The 22,547-nt window shown below is 49.3% G+C and overlaps 2 protein-coding genes across 2 annotated transcripts; one reads left to right on the top strand and one right to left on the bottom strand.

Moving 5' to 3' along the window:
* Positions 1–9,096: 9,096 nt before the first annotated feature.
* Positions 9,097–10,344, bottom strand: LOC120838788. The gene has a single exon (XM_040208853.1). The coding sequence runs from the start codon at positions 10,342–10,344 to the stop codon at positions 9,097–9,099; it is 1,248 nt and encodes a 415-aa protein (XP_040064787.1).
* A 1,732-nt stretch (positions 10,345–12,076) lies between these two features.
* Positions 12,077–12,781, top strand: LOC120838789. The gene has a single exon (XM_040208854.2). The coding sequence runs from the start codon at positions 12,077–12,079 to the stop codon at positions 12,779–12,781; it is 705 nt and encodes a 234-aa protein (XP_040064788.2).
* The last annotated feature ends 9,766 nt before the right edge of the window (positions 12,782–22,547 follow it).

Raw genomic sequence — 22,547 nt, 5'->3', positions numbered from 1 at the left:
GCTCAGCAGAGCGCCTGTGCGAAGTCCCGTTCAAAACGCGCATAGCACGAGACTCGAGTCTTAATAGCACTATACAAACAACATATTACAATTTCTGTTAGTAGTTTCTAATAGACTGCTATATTAACTAACTGTGAATAAAAAATAAAAGAAAAAAAAAAGTGGGATTTTTCAGACAATCGACTCCAACCTTGCCAGTTTTGCGAAATTTCTGTTTTTCAGGAACCCATGTAGCGCTATATACTTATAAAAAAATATGGAATTTATATTCAAAAGAAAGAAATGAATTGGAGCTTTACGGTGATATAAATATCATAAAATATGTTGATTAGGTCACAAAGCACAGCTTGCTGAACTTCGTCAAATATCGTCGCAGAGAGGCAGTTTGACATATGAAGAAAAAAAATCATTAAGAATTTTATAACCGAGACGCTTAATTAGCATGAAAAAGCCTATGTCTAGAGTGTTCCAAAAAAGTTATATTGATGTAGCGTAAAAAGTAGGAAAAAGGGATGGAGTGAAATATGGCACTTCCGATAAGCTGGGAAAACGTCAGTTTCCACCTTGGCCGCTTCAACGGTCCATAACTTGAGAACAAAATATCCGACGAAATCGCCGTTTGCGTCTTCTTTTGATATAGAAATTGCCCCAAAACATATGTTTTGTTCGTCAAAATTAAAAATTCGACCCTAAATCTGTGCCTGAGTTGAGATGAAATCACCCATATATATTATATCTTTTTTGCAGAACCCCGCAAGTGAGGTACTCGCCGCCGTGGAAAAATTCCAAGGGGTCAACGAAGGATTCGTGAAGGATGTTAAAGAAGTGGACTTCAAGGTTCGAACCTGGGTGCAGGGCCTGAGCAGCGAGTACCCCGCCTACAAGACGATCGCGCAGATGTCGTTCCACACGCCCCAAATCAACGCGTCCATGTGGGGCGAGAGGTTCGCCCACTACCTCCCGCTGACCCTGAAGCCCAACGAAACCGTGTATGTGCGGAAGGTGGAAGGACTCATCCTCACGAACAACCTAGTGAACGAATACAGGAACAACCCGAAGGTTGGCCTCCACTGGGTCACGGCGGTCGTGGAGTACTACCTCTTCGCTGCCGCCATGAAGGACACCAAAGAGCACGATGTCAAGTGCCGCGGCTACATCCAGTACATGGCGCCGTTCGCCCTCAACGCCATCTACTTCCAGAGGCACCTCGATACAACGCAGGTGGAGCTGGGAAAGCACATGTACCGACAGTTCCGCTGCTCGATTCGTCAGTTCTTCAAGTGGATGATGCCCGAACCGACGGCGTACGCTCAAGACCGATTTCAGCTCACCCGTCTAGTCTTGGGCGTTCCGGACAACCTCAACTCCATTCTAGGCCTGGAGACACAGTTTCACTACGTGCCTCAGTTCAAGAAACCCTTCTTGACGTCGTTTCTAAGTGCCCTAAAAATGAGGGCGGAGGAAGACCTGTTCAATTTTCAGATGACGCGGTACCAGGGGTCCATGGCCGTGGATCGCTGGCGGCTCCTGTACAACCTGGAGGCTGTCGAAACCGAGGAAATGTCGTCTTTCTCGACGTTCAGCCCGGCCTTCGTGCCTTACAGCATGGTGGTCTTCCTTCCCGCCATGCTGATGCTGCCTCCTTTCATGGACACGGAATCCGTGGCGTTCTCGTACGCGGGTACGGGCCGCCTGATGGCGCAGACCGCAATGCACGCCTTCGATAAGGACCAAATCGAGAAGAGTCACGAAGGCGACAGAGAGCCATGGGGCTACGGGCAGGGCAGAGGGTTCTACGAGAGGCTGCTGTGCCTAGAACGGGCGTTCGAGAAGCGCATTCCAAACGTCGCCTACGGCAGGAAAACGCTGTCGGAGAACGTGCCAGACATCGCAGCCCTCGAGCTGGTGCTGGCGGCGTTGCGGAGCGACTCCTGCTACGTCCCGGACCGCCAGTCACACGTGGAAAAACTCACAGAGAAGCAATTTTTCTTCGTCGCCTACTGCCACGGATTCTGCGCGTCCAAGCAACACATCCAAGACTACAAAGCTGGCGAGGGCGAAGGACCCGCTCGTAGCGACCATCGCTGCAATGTTACGGTCAGTTCCATGACGGAGTTTGAGCAGGCCTTCAAGTGCAGCTTCAAATCACCGCGGTGTTCCTTTTTGTCTTAGTAGAATTGCAAAAGACTTAAATTGGCGCCTTGGCTTCTACAGAAAAAAAATTACTAAAAGTGTTTTTAAGCGGTTTTTTATTCGAAGGTTTCTTGGGTCTTCAAATTATATTTCTCAAACGCGCGTGTATATGACGTGCTTAGTTCTAGAACGAATATATCACTTTTCGGAAAGTATCTTACGTAGCACACCGCATTGAGTAACAAGCCCCTTAATTTATACCAAGAAATAAATATAAAAAACGAGTTTGTTTTGCATCAGTTTCTGCGTTTTATGTAGTATATATTTTCCTTAAATAATTCTGCTTGTCGTCTTAATAAATAACGCGAGTAAGTTTTGCATAACATTCAACGTTATTTTGAGGTCATGCCTTTCAAACTGACTTAGTCACTTTTCTTCAAAACCGACGAATAGCGGGGAATTCTTCATCGCTGAATAATCGTCCAATAGGTGTTTCAACGTACGGGATGCGATGTAGCGAACTGATACGAGGTTTCCAGAGACGGACAACGCCGAATTCTTTCAGACTTTTAAATCCATAGAGTCATTACAATAAACGCTAGAGGCTCAGGTGGCGCTAGTGTGCTGTTGCATTTTGAAGCAGACAGCAAACAGTCATAAATTGACTGCCGGTAATGCATTTCTATGGGAAAAAGCGAATGCATTTTCTTTCTGCGCTCGATTATAAGAGCAAATATCAGGAATAATTTGTACGTACTAGGCACATTGGAACATTTCTCAGTCACGCAGACGAAATAATTGGTCCCTTACAGCATTTTTATTTGAAATTTGTGGCATGAAAAACGGTGAAACCGCTTCGTACGTGTATTTATGTGCACTGTCGGACACTGTTAGCGCGAACACGGCGTCGATGCTTTCCAGCATGGGGGATATACGTGCCAAACGAACGAAGGACATGTGGAAAACCAAGAGAGACGGCAAAAACTACGCAGTAACACTGGATAAGTAACTCCTTGTGCACGCACACGATCAAAATAAATTGAAAGCTACGTAATATAGTCAGATGTTCAATAACTAAGTACTGCTTTATTCTTTCTGCTCATGATTATGTGCGAAAATGCTTGTTCTGGGTTCAAATCATCACCCGCACGCTCCAAGTTTTTGCAAATAGGGGAGCCAGGGAACAGGTGCCCGATAAAAACTGCCCGACATAGGAAATAATAAGACACACCTTTCGTAGCTCACGCGCTTTAATTGTTTGCGTTCGAATGCTTTAACCGATCGTAAAGATGCACGACGGAGTCATTTTCATCCAATGACAGGACGGGCATATTAGCAATATATAAGCATCACCGAAATGCTAGCAAACCTTGAACACACTCTGCATTTCTTTCGATCGTTAGTTTGCCTAGAATCGTCGCTCGTTTTCACATACCTTCCTTGAAACAGAGGTTTGGGCCTGAAATAGAGAGAAGTTTAACATCGTTCAGTGTTAAGGAAAAATGCTGTAACTAAAGCATTAAAGCAATTACACTTTCACGATACCAATAAAGGTACATACTATCCGGTACAACCAAAATGACAAAAGTTTTTTATGTTATTTTCCGGCGAAGAGACAAAATTCACGCGCGTTTTCCCATAGGAATACACAGCGAGGCTGGAAATGTAGACTGCATGCTGTCTGCTTCAATTTGCAACCGGAAGTCACGTAGACACTAGCGCCAGCTGAACCTCTAGCGTTTATTGTAATAAGTCTATGTTTAAATCGATAGCGTCATATGGGACTCCTCCAAGGACATTCATTTTGCTCCTGTTGGTCTGACACATGACGTTATAATCAACGTTATTATATTAGCTCAGTTACAAAACTGCTCATGGACGCTGCATGCACGAACATCACTCACCACGACTCGCCTGGAGTCGCTCGACGCGCCGCTGGACGGCTGCTTTAGTAACTGCAGTGTATTCTATGCAAGGAGGTTATAATGGGCAGGAGGTGGCGTCCCTATCCCCAATGCATGGAGCGAAGTGTAACGGAAGTAGGCGTGGCCACGAGCCGCAACGAGCATTTCTTGACCAATGGGAAACCTAGTGAGTGGGCGCCGCCATTAATTTCGGTGCAAACAACCGCGTTGCGATGACATTTTCGTGGCGACGCGACTGTGTGCACCGAAAGTAATGGCGGCACCCACTGTTATTTGAAACAGCTGTTAACGGGAGATTTTTAAACCGCCTGGTTGCCAGCAGAAAGTAAGTGACTAGAATTGAGACGCTCTAGACGACGCACCGTGAAGGACTTGGCGGTGCGCAACAAATTTTTTAATAAACAGCAGCAGCAGGTCGCACGAGCGCGCATGCAAGCCAGGAGCGCACAGAACAACGGGCTCGCGCTTCCAGTTCTGACTTCGCTCGCACATAATGTGGAACTAAGTATAAACACTCACGCTGCAAAGCATTTGCATCGTGGACGCCCACGGCGGACGCCGACCGCATCGAAAGCTAGCCTCGTGAAGCAGGAGCAGATTAGAAAGCAGACGAACCGCCGGTGCGCTACCCCACGGCTTTGGAACGGGTTCGCAAGGCAGTCTGGGATCAAACGCCTCTTCCGGCTTCACTCAGGCTGACGTCATGCCGGGTCCTGTCTGTTTAAACGTCTTTGTTTGTTTGTTTGTTTGTTTGTTTGTTTGTTTATTTCTGGGGTGACGGGAAAGGGTGGACACCAGGAGATTGTGGGCCTCCGTTTATGGGGTGAGTCACTACCTGGTGGATTAGGGAAGGGGACGAAAAGGGGAATAGGAGAGAGTAAAAGAATAAGAAAAAGGGCAATCTTTGCATACTGTGAGTGCTATGCAGAGAGGCTCAAGAAGGGACATAAAATGTTCAGCAAAGCGCCACCGCAATAATGTCACCGTACCCGCCACGCCGGGAGCAGACCTTGAACCGACCGCAAGGAAATGCTCCATCCTTCCTCCGTGCCCTACTGCCCGGGAGTTTTTGTTCCAGCTCGGTACCCACATGACGGTCGGCCAAAACGTCGCCCCTCCTCCTTCTCCGGTGCGGCCCCAGCCCTGCCCCGGCAACGCAGCAACAGAAACGGCACCGCGGCACCGCTATGTTAAAACTCTCTAGTCACTGATTCGCTGGAAACGTGATCAATTACCGGCATCTGGCCGACTCCCTAGTAAAGTCAAAGTCTGTCTTCAAGACCTGTTTCTCGAAGGAATCTTAGAAGTGCACGGAACGCTCTTTCTGTCGCCCCCCGGTGACCCTCAGGATTCAATATGTCGCTGACAGTGGCATGTACAAGTCCTGCTTGGGCGTATCTCTGAAGGAGAGTTCTTCTGGGTTCTTCATGAGCAGGGCACATCAGGAGCGCGTGCTCCGAATCTGCTGGATCCCCACAGTCTGGGCAGTTGGGGTCTTTTTTGCGGCCCATCTTGTGAAGCCGCTTTCCCGTGTATGGACACCCAGCCCGGAGTCTGTGTAGCAGTGAGGCGTCGGCACGTAGAAGGTTCCGAGGAATCGTTGGAGGCGGCTTGCCAATCGCCACTCCAGGATGTGGATGAAATTGCTGAAGTTCAACCTGAATTAATCGATGCGCCTCGTTGAATCGGTCCAAGAGAAACGTCGGCGCCTGATCATCATGGGCCCTTGCAGCCAGTGTGTCTGCTCGCTCATTGCCGGAAATTCCAACGTGAGAGGGGATCCACTGCATGGCGAGGGTCCACCCTAGGTCCTCCACTGTTCGAGCCTCTAATGCAACTCTTGCCAGTAGTGGCGTGCGTTTATTTGTTCGTTGGAGCTGTTGGAGTGCACATTTAGAGTCAGTTAAAATTACAGCCTTAGTGGGCAACGTAATGTTCTTGATAGACTCAAGTGCTCCCCAAATTGCCACCAGCTCTGCCGTTGTTGATGACGTCACAAGGTTGAGTCGTCCAGCAACATCAAAGTCCATTTCTGGAATTGTGATTGCAAGTGTTGGTGTCTTCTTGGCCTTGTTGATGGATGCGTCTGTATATACCTGAAGCCAGTCCTTGTAGTCGTCATCCAAGCGTTCTAGAGCAGCTGACTTTGCAACAGTTGTCAGTACATTTGCTTTTCGCTGCGGAAGAGGTAGACTTTCGCATATCACCAGTGGTGGACGTGTCGAATGCGGAGGCAAAGAAGGAAGGAACTCTCCAGGTCCTCCAATCTGTCGATCGAATCGCACTATCAGATACCCCAGGTGAGAGTTTCGTCTAGCCCGAAGGTGAGATCGGATGCTAGACTCATTGGGTACAGCACTCATGCGACTAATGTTGCGCATGGCTCTCTCCTCCAGTCTTAGGGAAAGCGGCCATTCCTCGGAAGACACAAGTGTCGCAATACTTTCCGCCGAAGGGGGGAGCCCCAAGCAGCTGCGAAGAGCGATTCGGTGGAATGTGTCAAGTTCTCTAATTTGGGCTCTTCCTATGGCTAAAAGAGGGAGCGAGTACAGGAGCCTGGACATTATGAGACCCTTATAAAGTTGGAGAAGAGCGCGTTGTGGTGCGCCCCAAGAGCATCCTCCAAGGTGTCGTATGACTCGCAAGAGCCGTCGGCATCGACCCAGTGTCCTACGAACTTCTGGCCTCCAAGTCACGCGGTCATCCAAGACAACTCCGAGATAGGTGTGCTGTCTAACCCTTCTGAGTGGCATCCCAGCAAGTTTCAGCTGCAGTGCGTTTTGTGGTGCTCGACCTGCAGGCCAGTATAGAAGTGAAGCTGTTTTTTCAGCTGAGAGGATAAGGCCCAATCTCGATATCATTAGCGCCGTGGCATCAACGGCCACTTGAAGGCGATTGCGAATTGCGATCGCGTTCTTCGAGGGTCCGACGCACCAAATTGCAACATCATCCGCGTATATGGCCATTCTTGTACGGAGATTGGAGTGTCCTGTAGGTAAGCAACCAGGGAGGGTAGCCATCGCTATGTTGAAAAGCATGGGGCTCAACACGCTGCCTTGAGGAACTCCTCGGTCTATTGGACGTGGTGAGCTAACAGCTTCAGGCACTTTGACGCGGATGGTTCGTCCAGAAAGGAACGCCTTGATAAAGGAAAGAATCCGTCCACCAATTCCGAGTTGCTTCAGCCGGTGGATGATGGTGAAGTGAGGGAGAGTGTCAAATGCTCGACTGATGTCAAAAAACACACAGTGTACCATCTTCCCTGTTGCTTTTGCCTCCTCGAGGGTTTACGCAATATCTCCAATGGCATCGCCGGTGCACCTTTTTGCTCGAAAGCCTGCTAGTTCTGGTGGAAACGCTTTCATCCTATCCAATAACCAGGTGAGACGGCGAAGGACCATCCGTTCAAGTAGTTTGCCTACACAACTTGTAAGTGACACTGGTCTGTAAGACGACGGCAGCGCGGCAGGTTTTCCTTGTTTGGGTATTGGGACGATAGTTGACTCCTTCCATGCGTCAGGAATGATGCCGGTTGTCCATACGAAGTTCAGTTTTTCAAGAACATCAAGGTGGTAGGCAGGATCGACGTTTCGGAGCGCTTGGTAGGTTATACCATCCGGTCCTGGAGCGCTCTTTTTGTTACACTTGTGAAGGGCTTCAGTGAGCTCCGCCAGAGTGAAATCGGATTGGCTCGCCAACATTGCCTCGTTATCTTGACCTTCGGTGAGTGGAACTGGAGGTAGTCGTCCTAACTGTTCCCGGTACTGTAACGGAGTGGATGACTGCCGCGAAAATTTGTCCGCTAATACCTCCGCCACCACTGTCATGGGCCAACCGGACTCGATTGCAAGAGCTGCAATAGGATGACGCGGAATTTTCGCGCCGGCGAGGGCTCGAGCGAGTCTCCAAGCACGTCTACCACCACCAGCACCGCCGAGCGACGCGCATCCGTGTCTCCATTGCCATCTTTGAAGTTTTTTCGTATGTCGTCTAAATTTAGCGTCGATCCGGTTGTAGCGCGTCCAGTCCCATGAGGCGTCCGTGCTAAGTGCCCTTCGCGGTGCCTGTCTTCGGGCTGCGCGGAGATTTAGCCATTCCAAGTCAGGTGCATGGCATGTAACGGGCACCGTGACAGAGCGCGTGGCAAGTCGCAGGCACTCCGCAATACAAGATGTTAAATCTTCATAGTTGCCACTTTCAATGGCGGTAGCAACATACTGACGAAATAAATCCCAGTTCGTAACCTTACAGGTTTTTACATTTTTGGGGCTTGTAGTTGGATGTGTCACTCTGATAGGCACGTGGTCACTTCCCTCTGTGTCGGGTCGAGCCGTCTATAACCCAAATATTTCGGAGGACACCAAAGTCAGGTGGATAGTAGTGGGGCTGAGCCCCTTCCTACAAAATGTGGAGGATCCATCGTTTAGAGCTCGGAGTTGAATCTCTGCCATGGTAGCCTCTAGCTGTCGTCCTCTGGCGTCCGTTCGTCTACCACCCCACGCCTCGTTGTGAGCATTAAAATCTCCGCAGATGATAAGCTGACCGCGGCTTCTCTTTTTAATCTCTTCCAGCACTTTTGTGTTCCAGACTCCGCGTGGCGTGATGTAAGCTGAAACAATCGTTGTTTCGCATCCTTTTATTCTAACAATTACGCCGGAGTACTCCTCCATGGCCGAATTCAAGTCCGAAAGGTCTATGGGGTTATGATATACATCGTCACGTACAAGTATCGCCACTCGTGACCTATGATTTGGATTTATGGGGGCACTGTGGTAGAACACATATGGAGAAAGGCGCTCTTCTCCAGGTACGACATTCGTTTCTTGAAGAGCCAAGACGTCAGTACGCTCAGTTTTCAAAGATTCGTGCATCCCTGGTAGGCGCGTGCGCAGCCCATTTACGTTCCATTGAAGAATGGAAGGAAACACTGGACTGCGCCTTTGTTGACGAGTGCTATTCTTTTGGCGAGATATTGGAGCTATTTGTCTGTTCAGGGTCTTCTGCCCATGTTGTCGCGCATTTGCGTTACTTGGTCCCCCTAGCATGCCCCCAGAAAGGGAAGCATTGCCTGCAAAATTGTAACAATTGCCCGGGCCCACGAGGCTTCAAATTTAGACAATATTGCCAGGGATATGTTTACAACTGTCTCGATAATGGAGACCCAGGCGGGTGTTGTTGCGATGGGTAAGCCTGAAGTCTCGTCGCTTTCTTTCCTTTCAGTGCTTCGTTTTGTTGCTTGACGCCTTGGAAGCGCCTGCGAGGAAGGTTGCTGCGGGGACGACGTTGGCCTTTCATCACTTGGGACATCATTCGGTGGTACTTTGTTGATAACGGTTTTTTTCTGGCAGTCCTCAGCTACGACAGAAGCGTAGCTTTTGGCGCCTGCATTAGAGATCGTTGGCTCTGATTCGTCTTGCATTATGATCTCAGCGGTGCCAGTTTTTTGTCTCTTTTGGGGATCTAAGGCTGACTTCGCTTCGCGGAATCCCACTGAATTCTTCTTGGAGTACACTATAATGTCACGCTCTTTATTCCATTTTGGACAGTCATGTGATGTGGCTTGGTGCTTTCCACTGCAGTTGGCGCATTTCAATGTGGTGGACTGACATTCAGCGCCCGTCCCGTCATGGTGTTGCCCACAACGGCAGCAGGCCTTCGGACGTTGGCAGGCGATTTTCTTATGGCCAAATCCGTTACAATTGTGACATTGTAACGGTCTGTCTGTGAACGGTGAGACTGGATAACGAACGTGCCCTAGAAGCACGTAGCTTGGCAGCTTAGTGCTGGTGAAAGTGACCTTCACGACGCGGGAGCGTCCAAGTCTCCGAACGTTGGCAATCTTGCAGCATGCGTCTTCAGCGCGAAGATTGCGCGCAATATCGTCTTCTGTGATTTCAACATTGACGCCTTGGACGACACCATACGAAATGGGCCCTGACAGTGGGGAGTAGGCTCTTACTGGAACACCGCAGAGCATTGCAGTGTTCAGTAGAGTTTTCGCTGGCTGCCCGTTGCGAACATCAACAGCGATCAGGTTCAGCCGATCGTTGGGGCGCACTTGGATGATGCACTCTTGGCAGAGCTTCTCAAGGGCTTCGGAAATTTTCAGGCTGTTGAGCGCTGTAAGTCTAGTCTCTTCTTTCACAGGAACAAAGATGACAGTGAGGCTGGTGTTATCTTGCTTCTTTGGTTGTTGCGGAACGTCTGGAGACGAGTCGCTGTTCTTTGGACGACAGCGCTTTCTGCCGGATCTGCGCCATTCGCCTCCGGAATCTTCGCTCTCCATGTTGGCGGTCTCTGAGCAGACAGATCGACTGCAGTCCTGGGATTCATCGAGTGCGCTGCTGGCCTGGTGTTGTGCTGCCGTGATGGATATGTTGTTTTCGGAAAGAGACATACCAGCATGCATCCCTTTTCTTGCTGTGCAGGGAGCTGCCCTAGCTCCTGCCGTCCGAGTAGACCCCCAAAGTCCAAGGGACCGACGAAGTCGCGTAGAATAGCAAATTCCAGAGATAGAAGCTTTTGCGTTCCGGCTCAGATCACTTCGTCGTCTTTCGAGAGTCTAAACGTCTTTGATTCTATGGGAATCGCGATACGTACGTTTCGAAGCACGGCGTCTAGATGGCGCTTCAGCTCCGCTTTATGCAGAGCCGTATATTGGGAGAGTTTGGCCAATAGGCGGAGCAAAGGCCGCCGCCAGCGCCGAATATTCCTCCCGCGCTTAGAGCGTAAACTAAAATTGTGACACAGCGTCGACCAATCAGGAGACCGCGACGTCACAATATTGCAAACGACATTCAAAGCGTGAAATAGAAGCGTTCAATCTCGGCCTCTCTACCTCTCTACTCCATCTCACAAATGTCTGCAGTAAAGACAAAGGCACAGGCGCGCGAGCCTAGTTCAGCAAAACGCTTTTGTCTGTACTAGAACTCGTGCATAGGAGGCACGTTCCAAAGCCACGCGCCCGTGCCCATGCCTTTGTCTGCACTGCTGATGTTTGTGACAGTTCGCTCTGGGGCCGGCTTGCTAGAACAGCGTCTAAGCTGATTCTGGCTGAAAAAAAGAAAGAAAAACAATGGTGGGGCGCGCGAGCGTCTTGAGACGCGGAGTCCCGCTCGGTTGGAGAAAGAAGAAGCTGCCGAACAGTTGGGACGCATTTTTCTTGCTCTTAACCTATGGCCCCTGAATTTCCTTTCGGGGGACATGGCGAATCCTGTCCAGTTCCCGGAACTCACCCCACAAGCTGGGCCTTCGACGGAAGAAGGTCCTCCGCCTTTTGCAAGCCAGGCAAATGAGGCTAATTTCAGTAATATTGTAGCACCTGACGCAGCCCAGGCCAGAGAGCCGAGGATCGGGCTGTGGTCCGAAATCATGGAGGTTACCGAGAATACGGAAATCTCCGAAGACCACGGAAACAGGTGTACACTACAAGAGGCTCGGACTCAGCCATCTTCAAGCAATTTAGAATTGTCGGCAGAGACCGGGATCAGAAGATTGCTCGAGGGATTACCCCACGAGCTTCAACTACAAATTCTCTAGAAGCTTCACATAGAGAAGCATAGCTAGAATACGAGCAAACCCAAGAAAAAGAAGAAATCAAAGAAAACCGAGGGTGCTACCCAAGGTCACGTTAGCGTGGCTACGAACCAAGGCCGTCCAGGTCAAGGAACGCAAGCAGCGCCGCTACCCAATACGAAGCCATCAGGTGATGCCGGCGGGCGCCTCGTCGACACCGACGGTGCAACACCTGCAGATGGAGGCCTGACGTCATTCAGGGAAGTTGCGGAGATGATGGCGCAAGATTTTGCGCACCGCCAAGCACCGCTAGAAGGAAAAAACGGAGGAAGACACCGGAGATCCGTGGAAACACGTCACAAACAAGAGCGCCTAAGCGATGTCGCGAATAGCCTGCGTAGGTACTGAAACCACCAAACAAGACCTTCAATCGATTCTTTGAACTGAAAGTGAGACTTTCCAGAAGCCAGACTTCGATCAAGCCATACCTCCAGTCATTCAAGATGCAGTGCTGTAAATACCTGCCTGACAAGAAAGTCGCACTCACACTCCACCTTCTAGAAAACGCCAACATCATTTCGATTCGTACTGACTCCGAGGAAGTGGCCCGCCACATCCAAGAAATCAAAACGATCCAAGCAGAAGACCTCAAGGAGCTCCCCGTGCAAGTGTTTCGCACGTACGGCAATACGTATGTCAAGGGGGTCATTTATGACCTTTTCCCCTTAGCCCAAGACAGAGACGACCACACTCTAAACAACCAACTAGAATCAAATAAGATCGAGATCGTTGCCGCGCGCCGGCTTGGCAAGACCAACACGGCAATTATCACCTTTGATGGTAATCACCTGCCGCGGTCGATCCTATACGGGAATATTTACAAGCGGGTTTTCTCATACAAACCTAAAGCGGTGGTGTGCGCCAACTGCCACTGCCTCGGCCATAAGGAGGACATCTGCCACAATTTAGGGGTATGTACGACGTGTGGCCAGGCGAAACATGCGATGGTTCTCGTCCTTGACACTGGAGGGATGCAATGCGCTAGAGACACACCCTTCTGTCAGGGATGCAAGAAAGCTGGACACTTGGCAACCAGCAACAGCTGTCCCATAAGGAAAGCAACCAACAAGAAGATGCGAGCAGCGATTTCGCAAGCAGCATCAACAGCAAACCCATCTGCACCCCGGCCCGCGGGATCGACTGATTAAGATTCCAGTACCCCCGAGTGGAAGAAGTTGGGCAGATGGAGTAAAGAACGGGAGGCAGTCTTCTGGATTCCTCGAAGCCCGATGGGGCAGCACCACCAGACTTCAGGAACCTCTATCTCTACCTCCGAGCAGAGACGGATGCCATTGCGAAGCACACTGAAGAACAACAAGAAAGGCAAGCACGGAATACCGCCGTACTACAAGCCTTGCGAGCATTCATTAAATGATAAAAGTCCTGCAATAGAATTGTCGGGGGCTCCGAAGCAGGGCGACGGAGCTCAAGGCAAGGTACGTAGACAGACCACCAGGGCCCGTTTGCTCGAAGCGCTAACCGCGGCTAGGGTGCCTACATGTCTGTCTGTCTCAGGGTGAAGACATCCATTGTTGCCTTGAATGTGCCAGCGCGTGACGCTCTCGCGCACCTCGGTGCGTGACTTGGGCGGTGAAATGGCGTCTATGCATTAGCCAAAGCTACGCGCTCGAGCGAGTGACACCGGATTGCGCGCACTTCAAAATGCATACAAAAAACGATTGGGCGGAAAAATGGCTGAGATGTCACCACTCAAGCAAAAGCGCGCGTGTGTATGAAGGCACTCTAACCGCGGCTAAAGTTAGCCGCAGTACCTAGGAGAGGGATTTTGAGATCACGTGACTGGCTCGGTAGGGATGCGGGGAAACATGGCGGTGCCCCAGTCAGTGAGCGCCGGTCGCTTTGGAACTACGTCGTTGTACCTGCAATATAGGGCGCGTTAGTCAGCAACGAATAATGCAGGAGGCTTTCGCTTTGCCTTACCTCACTTAAACCGCAAAGCATGGGCAATGACATCGCCGCATTTTTCAGATAGTGTTTCGATTCTGGGCATTCCTAAGCCTCAATGAGCGCGATAATTGTCGGCATGGCAACGTCTTTGGAAAGCGCATTGTTGATAGCACACAAAAGCAGACAGCGTCCTGACAGAATGATGAAAATAATCCCTGGAGAAGGGGAACAAGAGGGACAAAGGACAAACACAAATCTCCGAACACAGCTAGGTGACCGGTGAGCGACCGAAAAAATCCGCCTGGTCCGGGTATCGAACCCGGGACCTCTCCATTACAGGTGGAGCGCTCTAGCAACTGAGCTAACCAGGGGTTAGACGTCAGTAGAGCAAACGGGTTTTATCAGCCGCCACCAGTCTAATACCAACAAGGGTGAAGCTTGCAATTTAAGGTTATTATTAGAATGCAAATTAAATGCAAAGGTGCAAGCGAGCTGGACAAGAATGATGAAAATAATCCCTGGAGATGGGGAACAAGAGGGACAAAGGACAAACACAAATCTCCGAACACAGCTAGGTGACCGGTGAGCGACCGAAAAAATCCGCCTGGTCCGGGTATCGAACCCGGGACCTCTCCATTACAGGTGGAGCGCTCTACCAACTGAGCTAACCAGGGGTTAGACGTCAGTAGAGCAAACGGGTTTTATCAGCTGTAATGGAGAGGTCCCGGGTTCGATACCCCGGACCAGGCGGATTTTTTCGGTCGCTCACCGGTCACCTAGCTGTGTTCAGAGATTTGTGTTTGTCCTTTGTCCCTCTTGTTCCCCTTCTCCAGGGATTATTTTCATCATTCTTGTCCAGCTCGCTTGCACCTTTGCATTTAATTTGCATTCTAATAATAACCTTAAATTGCAAGCTTGAGACTGGTGGCGGCTGATAAAACCCGTTTGCTCTACTGACGTCTAACCCCTGGTTAGCTCAGTTGGTAGAGCGCTCCACCTGTAATGGAGAGGTCCCGGGTTCGATACCCAGACCAGGCGGATTTTTTCGGTCGCTCACCGGTCACTTAGCTGTGTTCGGAGATTTGTGTTTGTCCTTTGTCCCTCTTGTTCCCCTTCTCCAGGTATTATTTTCATCGTTCTTGTCCAGCTCGCTTGCACCTTTGCATTTAATTTGCATTCTAATAATAACCTTAAATTGCAAGCTTCACCCTTGTTGGTGTTAGACTGGTGGCGGCTGATAAAACCCGTTTGCTCTACTGACGTCTAACCCCTGGTTAGCTCAGTTGGTAGAGCGCTCCACCTGTAATGGAGAGGTCCCGGGTTCGATACCCGGACCAGGCGGATTTTTTCGGTCGCTCACCGGTCACCCAGCTGTGTTCGGAGATTTGTGTTTGTCCTTTGTCCCTCTTGTTCCCCTTCTCCAGGGATTATTTTCATCATTCTTGCCCAGCTCGCTTGCACCTTTGCATTTAATTTGCATGCTAATAAAGTCCTGACAGACTTTTTTCTAAATTATCCAAGCATCGCTAGGAGAACGCTGGAAGTGTAATTCTACAGTTCACGCGCGCTGGCCTTCCTCTTATAAAAGATTTGAAGTAAAAAATTAGAATAAGGCTTTAACGAACGCGCGTGCAAGGCAAAATTTGTTTTATACTTTTTTGCTTTAGAACGGTTACTACTGCAGACGCCAGCACGTGCGACGCGTGCAACTACAGTCGTAGCATGCACTTCGGTGCTTGGATAATTTAGAAAAAAGGTCTGTTGGGACGCCGTCTGCTTTTGCGTGCTATCAACAATCCGATTTCCAAAGACGTTGCTATGCCGACAATTATCGCGTTCATTTAGGCTTAAGAATGCCCAGAATCGAAACACTATCTAAAAAATGCGGCGATGTCATTGCCCATGCTTTGCGGTTTAAGTGTGATAAGGCAAAGCGAAAGCCTTCTGCACCATTCGATGCTGACTAACGCGCCCGATATTGCAACCACAACGACACATTAGTTCCAAAGCGAGCGGCGCTCACTCACTGGGGCACCGCCATGTTTCCCCGCATCCCTACCGAGCCAGTCACGTGATCTCAAAATCCCTCTCCTAGGTACTGCGGCTAACTTTAGCCGCGGTTAGTGCTTCGAGCAAACGGGCCCAGAACGCTCTGACATCCTGCTGTTGCAAGAGACGAACACAACAAACATTGTATCCAAGGGTACGAATCATACTCAATTCTATCGATACCAGGGCGGACGAACGGACTCCTCGTTGACCCTTCCGGGATGGCCATGGTGTACGTTCGCCAGGACTGGCATCGGCACCAAATAAACACTACAAAGTTTTGCACTGAGAATCAGGAGGTGGTTGCCATCAGGGTATCGTACCAGCTCCAAAACCTGGTAGTCGTCTCGGCGTACTACAGACCAAGGCGAGGAGGTACTCCACAAGACTACGGCTGAGTGGCCTATCTGCACAACTTGTACCCACGGGACCACAAGTTGTACGAAGAATATTTCAACGCGCAGCACACTCTTTGGGGTTACGCAAGCAGCGGAGGCGGAGCGGAAAAGCTCATCGAAGAGATGAGCAACTACCAGATGCATCTAACTAACAAAAAAGGAATCAAGACGAGGATCGGTGGCTTCGGCCAGAAGGACACTACCCCGGACCTTACTTGGGTAGCAAATCCTTACATACAACATCACAAATGGAAGTGCCTTCCAGACAACTGGGGGAGCGATCATTTTCCAATCACTTTTCAATTTTCGTTGACTCGGATGGCACGCAATGGGCCAGCGCAGAAACGACAAGTTAAGACAATATACTGGGATAAGTTCAGGCAAACATTGAAGGACGAGACTATGGTGGCCACCCCCTAGATCTAAGACTTCGCGCCCTAGTGAAAAAGCTATATGAATTTATTTCTGATATGTTTATTGGACAACTTTTCATATCAGAACTTATTATTTCATATCAGTTTCATATGGCGCATATCAGTTACACTGGGCTAGGTGGCGCTAGGTACCGCCATATTCATGTACTACAAAAATAATTTTATTTATTCACGCCACCATGTAGATGCATACCGCATACCACTAGCATCAGCTGATACACATACACGGCACAACAAACATGAATACAACAGCACACCTAATAACTACTTCTGAGCTCTGCGTTTCAGCCTTTTATACAGGTCGTTTTCTAAGTACGGAGTTTTTCGGTGACCACCTAAGCAATAAATAATATTCTCAACGTGTTGAATTTTTTTTTTCAGTGATGTCATACCCCTGCGGTTCCAAGCCACGTTTTGTTTGCCCGCGCGACACGTCGTATGCCAAAAAAAAAAAAAGAATATATGAATTTATTTTTGAATTGTTTATTGGACACATTCATATCAGTTGGCACATGCTGTATATCAGTTCTTACATGCCGCATATTAGTTTTGGGGTATTTCATATCAGTTTCATATGCCGTATATCAGTGTTTGGATATTTCATATCAGTTTCATATGTCGCATATCAGTTTTTGGATGTTTCATATCAGTTTTTATATGAATTCAGATAATTTTTTTCAGTAGGGCGGTGCGCCATTGAAAAGGCCACAATCAAGACCAAAGTGGATGAAGATGCGCCTACACCCGATTTGGGCCTGCTGCAGCTCTGGGGGGCTATGTTGCGCTTTTTGCACTCCCAGGAGACTAGGGAGAAGGAAGTGACGTCAACAACGCAGCAAATGCAGATTGGATGTTGATTTCGTTTTCTTCTGTCAACATCCAATCTGCGTTTGCTCTAGTCGTTGACGTCATTTCCTTCTTCCAAGTCTCCTGGGAGTCCAAAAGCGCAACATAGCACCCCTGGGCTCACCGCCTGCGAGCGGTGCAGACTTACAGAAAGGGACCACGCACTCCAATCAAAAGACGCAACATTACGCGAGCGACGGTTGGGGCTAAAGTCTACGCCCAGAAGCTTGGGCTCCAGCGGTGGTTAGATTACAGCTCGACGCTTTCCGAGAAGACGTCAGTGGCTCGACTCTGGGCCACCAGCCGCTCCATGCTTGGAAAAAAGAGGACAAAGGCTGCTACCGCCACCCTTGCACTCAAGATGGGAAAGACGGAAGAGGAGCTGACGGTCATGGCGGGGGACTTGTTCTTTCCGCAACCGGCGGCCGACTCCTCTGACTATGACTCCTACGCGCAAGAAGTGCTTGCACCAGACTCAAATCTGGACAGACCATTCACAAGGGGAGAGCTGGAGAGCGCCCTGCACTCTGGGAAAGCCAACACCGCACCAGGGCCCGACCAAGTCACCACGAACATGCTACGGAATTTACCTGACCACATCGGACAAGAGCTTCTGTGCCAGATCAATCAGATCTGGGAGACGGGACAGCTACCGCAAGATTGGAAACACTCTGCAGTGATTCCCATTCCTAAACCAGGGAAAGACAAAGGTGGCCTTGCAAACTATAGACCCATCTCCCTCACGTCGTGCACGTGTAAGGTCATGGAGAGAATGGTTCTGCGGCGTATCGAATGGCTCCTTGAGACGACCGGGGCTTTCCACTCCGTGCAGACTGGGTTCCGGCCCGGCCTAAGCACGCAGGAGAGCCTAACGCTCATATCGGCGGGAGTCATCACAACAGCCACACGCCAAGCCGTGCGTGCCATTGTTACGGTGGACGTCAAGAAGGCGTTTGATTCGGTTCCCCACGCCGCAGTCATTCGCGAGGCACAACAACTCGGCCTCGGTGGGAGAGCGCTCAACTTTATCCGGGCTTTCCTTGCGGGAAGAACGTACTCGGTTCAGTGTGGCTCTAGTCACAGCGAACCAAGGGCGAACCGGGTAGGGGTACCTCAAGGATCTGTATTATCGCCTATGCTATTCAACATAGTCATGGCAGCACTCCCACACGAACTTGACAAGGTGCCACAACTTGGGTTTACGATATATGCAGATGATATATCAATCTGGACGAGAGAATCGAGCCTATCCCAACAACAAGACACGCTGCAAGCCTGCCTTGACACGATAGAGAATCATCTTCGTCGCGTCGGGCTACAAGCGTCACCAGAGAAGACCAGTTTCGTCGTTCTTGCCCCGAAACGGTTACGCGAAGCCAAGATTTCCGACGCCTTCAACCTGGTGCTGGCAGGGAAGAGGATCGTCGCAGCGCCATCAGTCAAGATCCTAGGGCTCCTAATAGATGAGACCGGTGGAGCAGACCTCTGGCTTCGACAAACTATCAAGCAATGCAACTCGGCCCTGAACGTTATTCGCCGCATCTGCTCGGCACAAGGAGGAGCAACAGAAGAAGTGGCCAGGCGGATGGTCAAGGCGCTCGTGGTGTCACGCGTCTGCTACGGCGCGACTCACTGCAGGCTCACCAAAGCACAATGGAAAAGACTGGAAACGCTAAACCACCAAGCGATGCGCGTAATCACCGGTCTACCGGCTTACACGGCACTTCCAAGACTCAAGGAGAAGGCTCAACTCAACTCACTCTACGACACGGTGCATGCGCGAAGTCGGGCCCACTGGGACCGACTGAAACACACTAGACAAGGCAGAGAGATTCTCTGCCGACTCGGCAGTAAACAAGAGGATTGGCCAGCACTCCCGGAACAGCTTCCCCCCTGGGAGGATTTGCTGGACATTGTGGAACACAAACCCCTGGGGAAGCTCAGGAAGGGCGACACACAGAAGCAAGAGTGGCTTGTAAAAGCCCACAACAAAATGGTCGGATCCTGGACAAATCCAAGTACCATACTCGCTGCATACACAAATTTTGCTCTCGGCAACGACGGCCCCGGGGCGGCAGTAGCCTGCTTTCCGGAGATCCAGGTCGATGCGAGCACGCAGCCTCCAACTAGCATGACAGTTCGAGGAGGGGAACTAGCGGCCATTCAAGTGGCTCTAGAATCTGTCCTGGCGAACTCCACCACCGGACCAAAAGAACTACACATCTTTTCCGATTCTAAGGAAGCAGTCACAGAATGTAAAAAAAGCCAACAGCCCGTGCCGAAGGGTGAGGAAAATAAAGAAAATTGCTGCTCGTCTCCTCTTGGAGGGGACGAAGACTATTATCAGCTGGGTTCCGGGTCACGCCGGAATCCAAGGCAACGAAAAGGCACATCAGCTTGCTCGCGTCGCCGTTATCTCCCTCCGCGAGCAATCCGCTATGCCCTCACACCAGCTGGACCACGGCTACTCCATCGCTTGTAATCAAGCACAGGAGTCCGCGGACGAAAACAACTACGACCTCGGTGAAGAAAAGCTTCGCATCAAAGAGCAATACAAGCATCGCCTGTGGGAAAGCCTGCCCTCGGATCCGGATCCCCTTCCAGGGGGATTAGGACGAAGGGGACGAGTAATCCTCACTCGCATACAAGCCAACGCCAATCCCACTCAGGCCCGGATTGCCCGGTGGGGTAAAGGACGTTTAGGCACATGCGTAAAATGCAATGGAACAGCAAAGGCGGACACTGTCCACCTTCTATGGAACTGTCCATACTACAAGGACTTGAGGACAAAGCACAAGCCCACAAACATCACATCGCTGGAGGAATGGGTGCGCCCACCTCCAAGACCACCAGACAACGTGAACGTTCTGAAGAGTCTCTTGGACTTTATCTTTGAGGCGAAACTCGATGTTCACACGTAGTGTATATAGTATGTAGCATAGTGCCAAGAGTGTCCAGGTCGCCGTCACCACCGACACCGCCCTTATTCCTCATCCCTTAGTTTATGGCCAATAAACGTTTTCAATCAATCCCGCTCGGCTCGTGTGCTGGCTTTGACAGTGCTTTCTTTCCCGTCTCGGCTGAGACGCTGTTTCTAGCAAGTCGGCCCTGGTTTGGAGCGCACGTTCGTTTATTCCACACTTGAATATTGGCGTGACTAAAACCTCACATGCACAAAGTTTTGAGTCACCGAGAGCTAAACCTTTTCACTCTAGCGACGCTAAAACGGCTTAAATTAGTCGTGCCACATACTTAGACCACACTACCACCGCTAGGGGTTGTTTCGCGGCCTGTGGGTGGACCCGAGATGCTCGCCTATTCAAACCAATTAGGGTTGTGCGAATATTCGAAATTTCGAATAGTAGTTCCGAATAATACACTATTCGATATTCGCTTCGATAACAACTGCATTGTTCGAGTTTTTCGAAGTGCCGATTGCGGCGGGTTAGCCCCTTAGAGTGCGCTTCTCACCAAGCACCGGTACGCTGCGGAGAAGCAATACCCGCAGAAGCGAGCTCCGTGGGCGTTGCTTCTCCGCAGCGCACCGGTGCTTGGTAAGAAGCGCACTCAACGGGGTAACCAGCCGCGATAAACACTTGGAAAGGTATGAATATCGTAGTTGCATGCATGGAAGTAAAGCATACATTCAAAGCGGGGTGGTGCGCCTGTGCCGGCTGTATTCCAAAATAAATAAAAAGTTTGTGAATGTGTATATTTACATTGTAGTAAAAGTTTCAAAATTAAACTGTTATGCAAGAGTGTACTACGTTAGGCAGAGATGCCCTTACAATTCTTTTTTAACTCGAGATTAAAGGAAGAATATTTTATATAGCAAGATTTGTGAAATCACTCCTTTGGGTATAGTTGACCATCTCTACAGGATTCATTTTACGTCAAATCCGTCGTTTACTTGCCATCCCAAGACACCAGACCTTCTGAGGTCACAGTTCATAAATATGGATAGATTAAACTAAGTTTATAAATTAACAAGCGGAACAACCTTCACAAGTTTAGCTGGGTTTTCGTCTAAGAATTATGCATTGGTAGTGAAAGGCGTAGAAAAACTATTCGAATTCGAATCGAAAATATTCGGGCAAAACCACTATTCGCTTCGAATTCGATTCGAACTCAAAATCCACTATTCGCACAAGACTAAAACCAATGTATGGTCAAACTTTCTCAATAAACGGGTCTGGCTTTATGACCTCTTCATCTCAGTAGTTACCCAACCAGTTGACAGAGGGCGCTGACGCACTCGGTGCCATTGGGTGGCTTCTATTTGGTTGGTTTCGGTTTCAGCGCGCTCTCGGCTGTGTTGGTGTGTTAGGTCATCCTCGCCTAATTTCGTCTCACAAATGTGCCCGTTATAGCGCAGAACTAATAAAACTGTGGTACTGAACCAATTCGAGAACCGCGAAGTGGTTTCGAGTCATATTCGCGGACTTTTTTTCGAACGCTTTACGGCACAAGGAGGATTCCCATTGTCTACGGCCTGATCTACTGACCCTAGTTTTTCAGAGAAATAAATTAATGAAGAGACTAATTAGTAGATATATAGTAAAAATTCAGTCCGCAACCTGATTAAAAACCTCCTAAATCGCGAAAAACACACGAAGTCGCAAGTTCACATTCTGATATTCGCGGACACCAACTTTCTGTGAACTTTAGGAACTCCAAATTTCTCCTATAATACGCAGATATTCTAAGAAATAAGTAATATTGTCTCGGGTTGTTTTCTTAAAAAAAAAAATTAAGTACTTGAGATATATTTCGATAGTCCGTCCTAGGTCGGGTGGGAAATTCCTTTGGCTATTGACTTTGCTAAAGTACTTATTAACAGTATTCCAGAACGTGGGCGTTAGAAGAGTAACTATTTGTTTTACTGACATTAGATTACAACGTGCTTGGTACATGAGATAAGTGAGGTCCATCAATTGAAATCTGAAACTTTGTCTTTGTTTAAACTTTGCCAAATAAAATTAAGGTTACGAGAGAAGTGATCTCACGACATTTGGTTGAAGTCGAATTCTAGGCACGACTTCATGAACCTTCACGACAGATATCGATGCAAAACTGATGTGATTTAAAATCAACAACCCTGAACTTGGGTGATTTCCATATAGATGGCTTCTTTTCGGTATCACATAATGCGAGCCCTAGGCACTCTCAAGCTGCCTGTGACAGATTATTTCACAGGGGGTCTTTGTGTTTAAAATAAATAAAATGCATTAATTAAACTTTGTGTTAAAGCATTTTAACACCCTTTAATGACTGCAAAT

This window comes from Ixodes scapularis, unplaced genomic scaffold (genome assembly GCF_016920785.2).
Source record: "Ixodes scapularis isolate PalLabHiFi unplaced genomic scaffold, ASM1692078v2 PGA_scaffold1__304_contigs__length_218370807, whole genome shotgun sequence".
NCBI classification, from domain to species: Eukaryota; Metazoa; Arthropoda; class Arachnida; order Ixodida; family Ixodidae; genus Ixodes; species Ixodes scapularis.
This window is presented reverse-complemented; position numbering and strand designations above follow the sequence as displayed.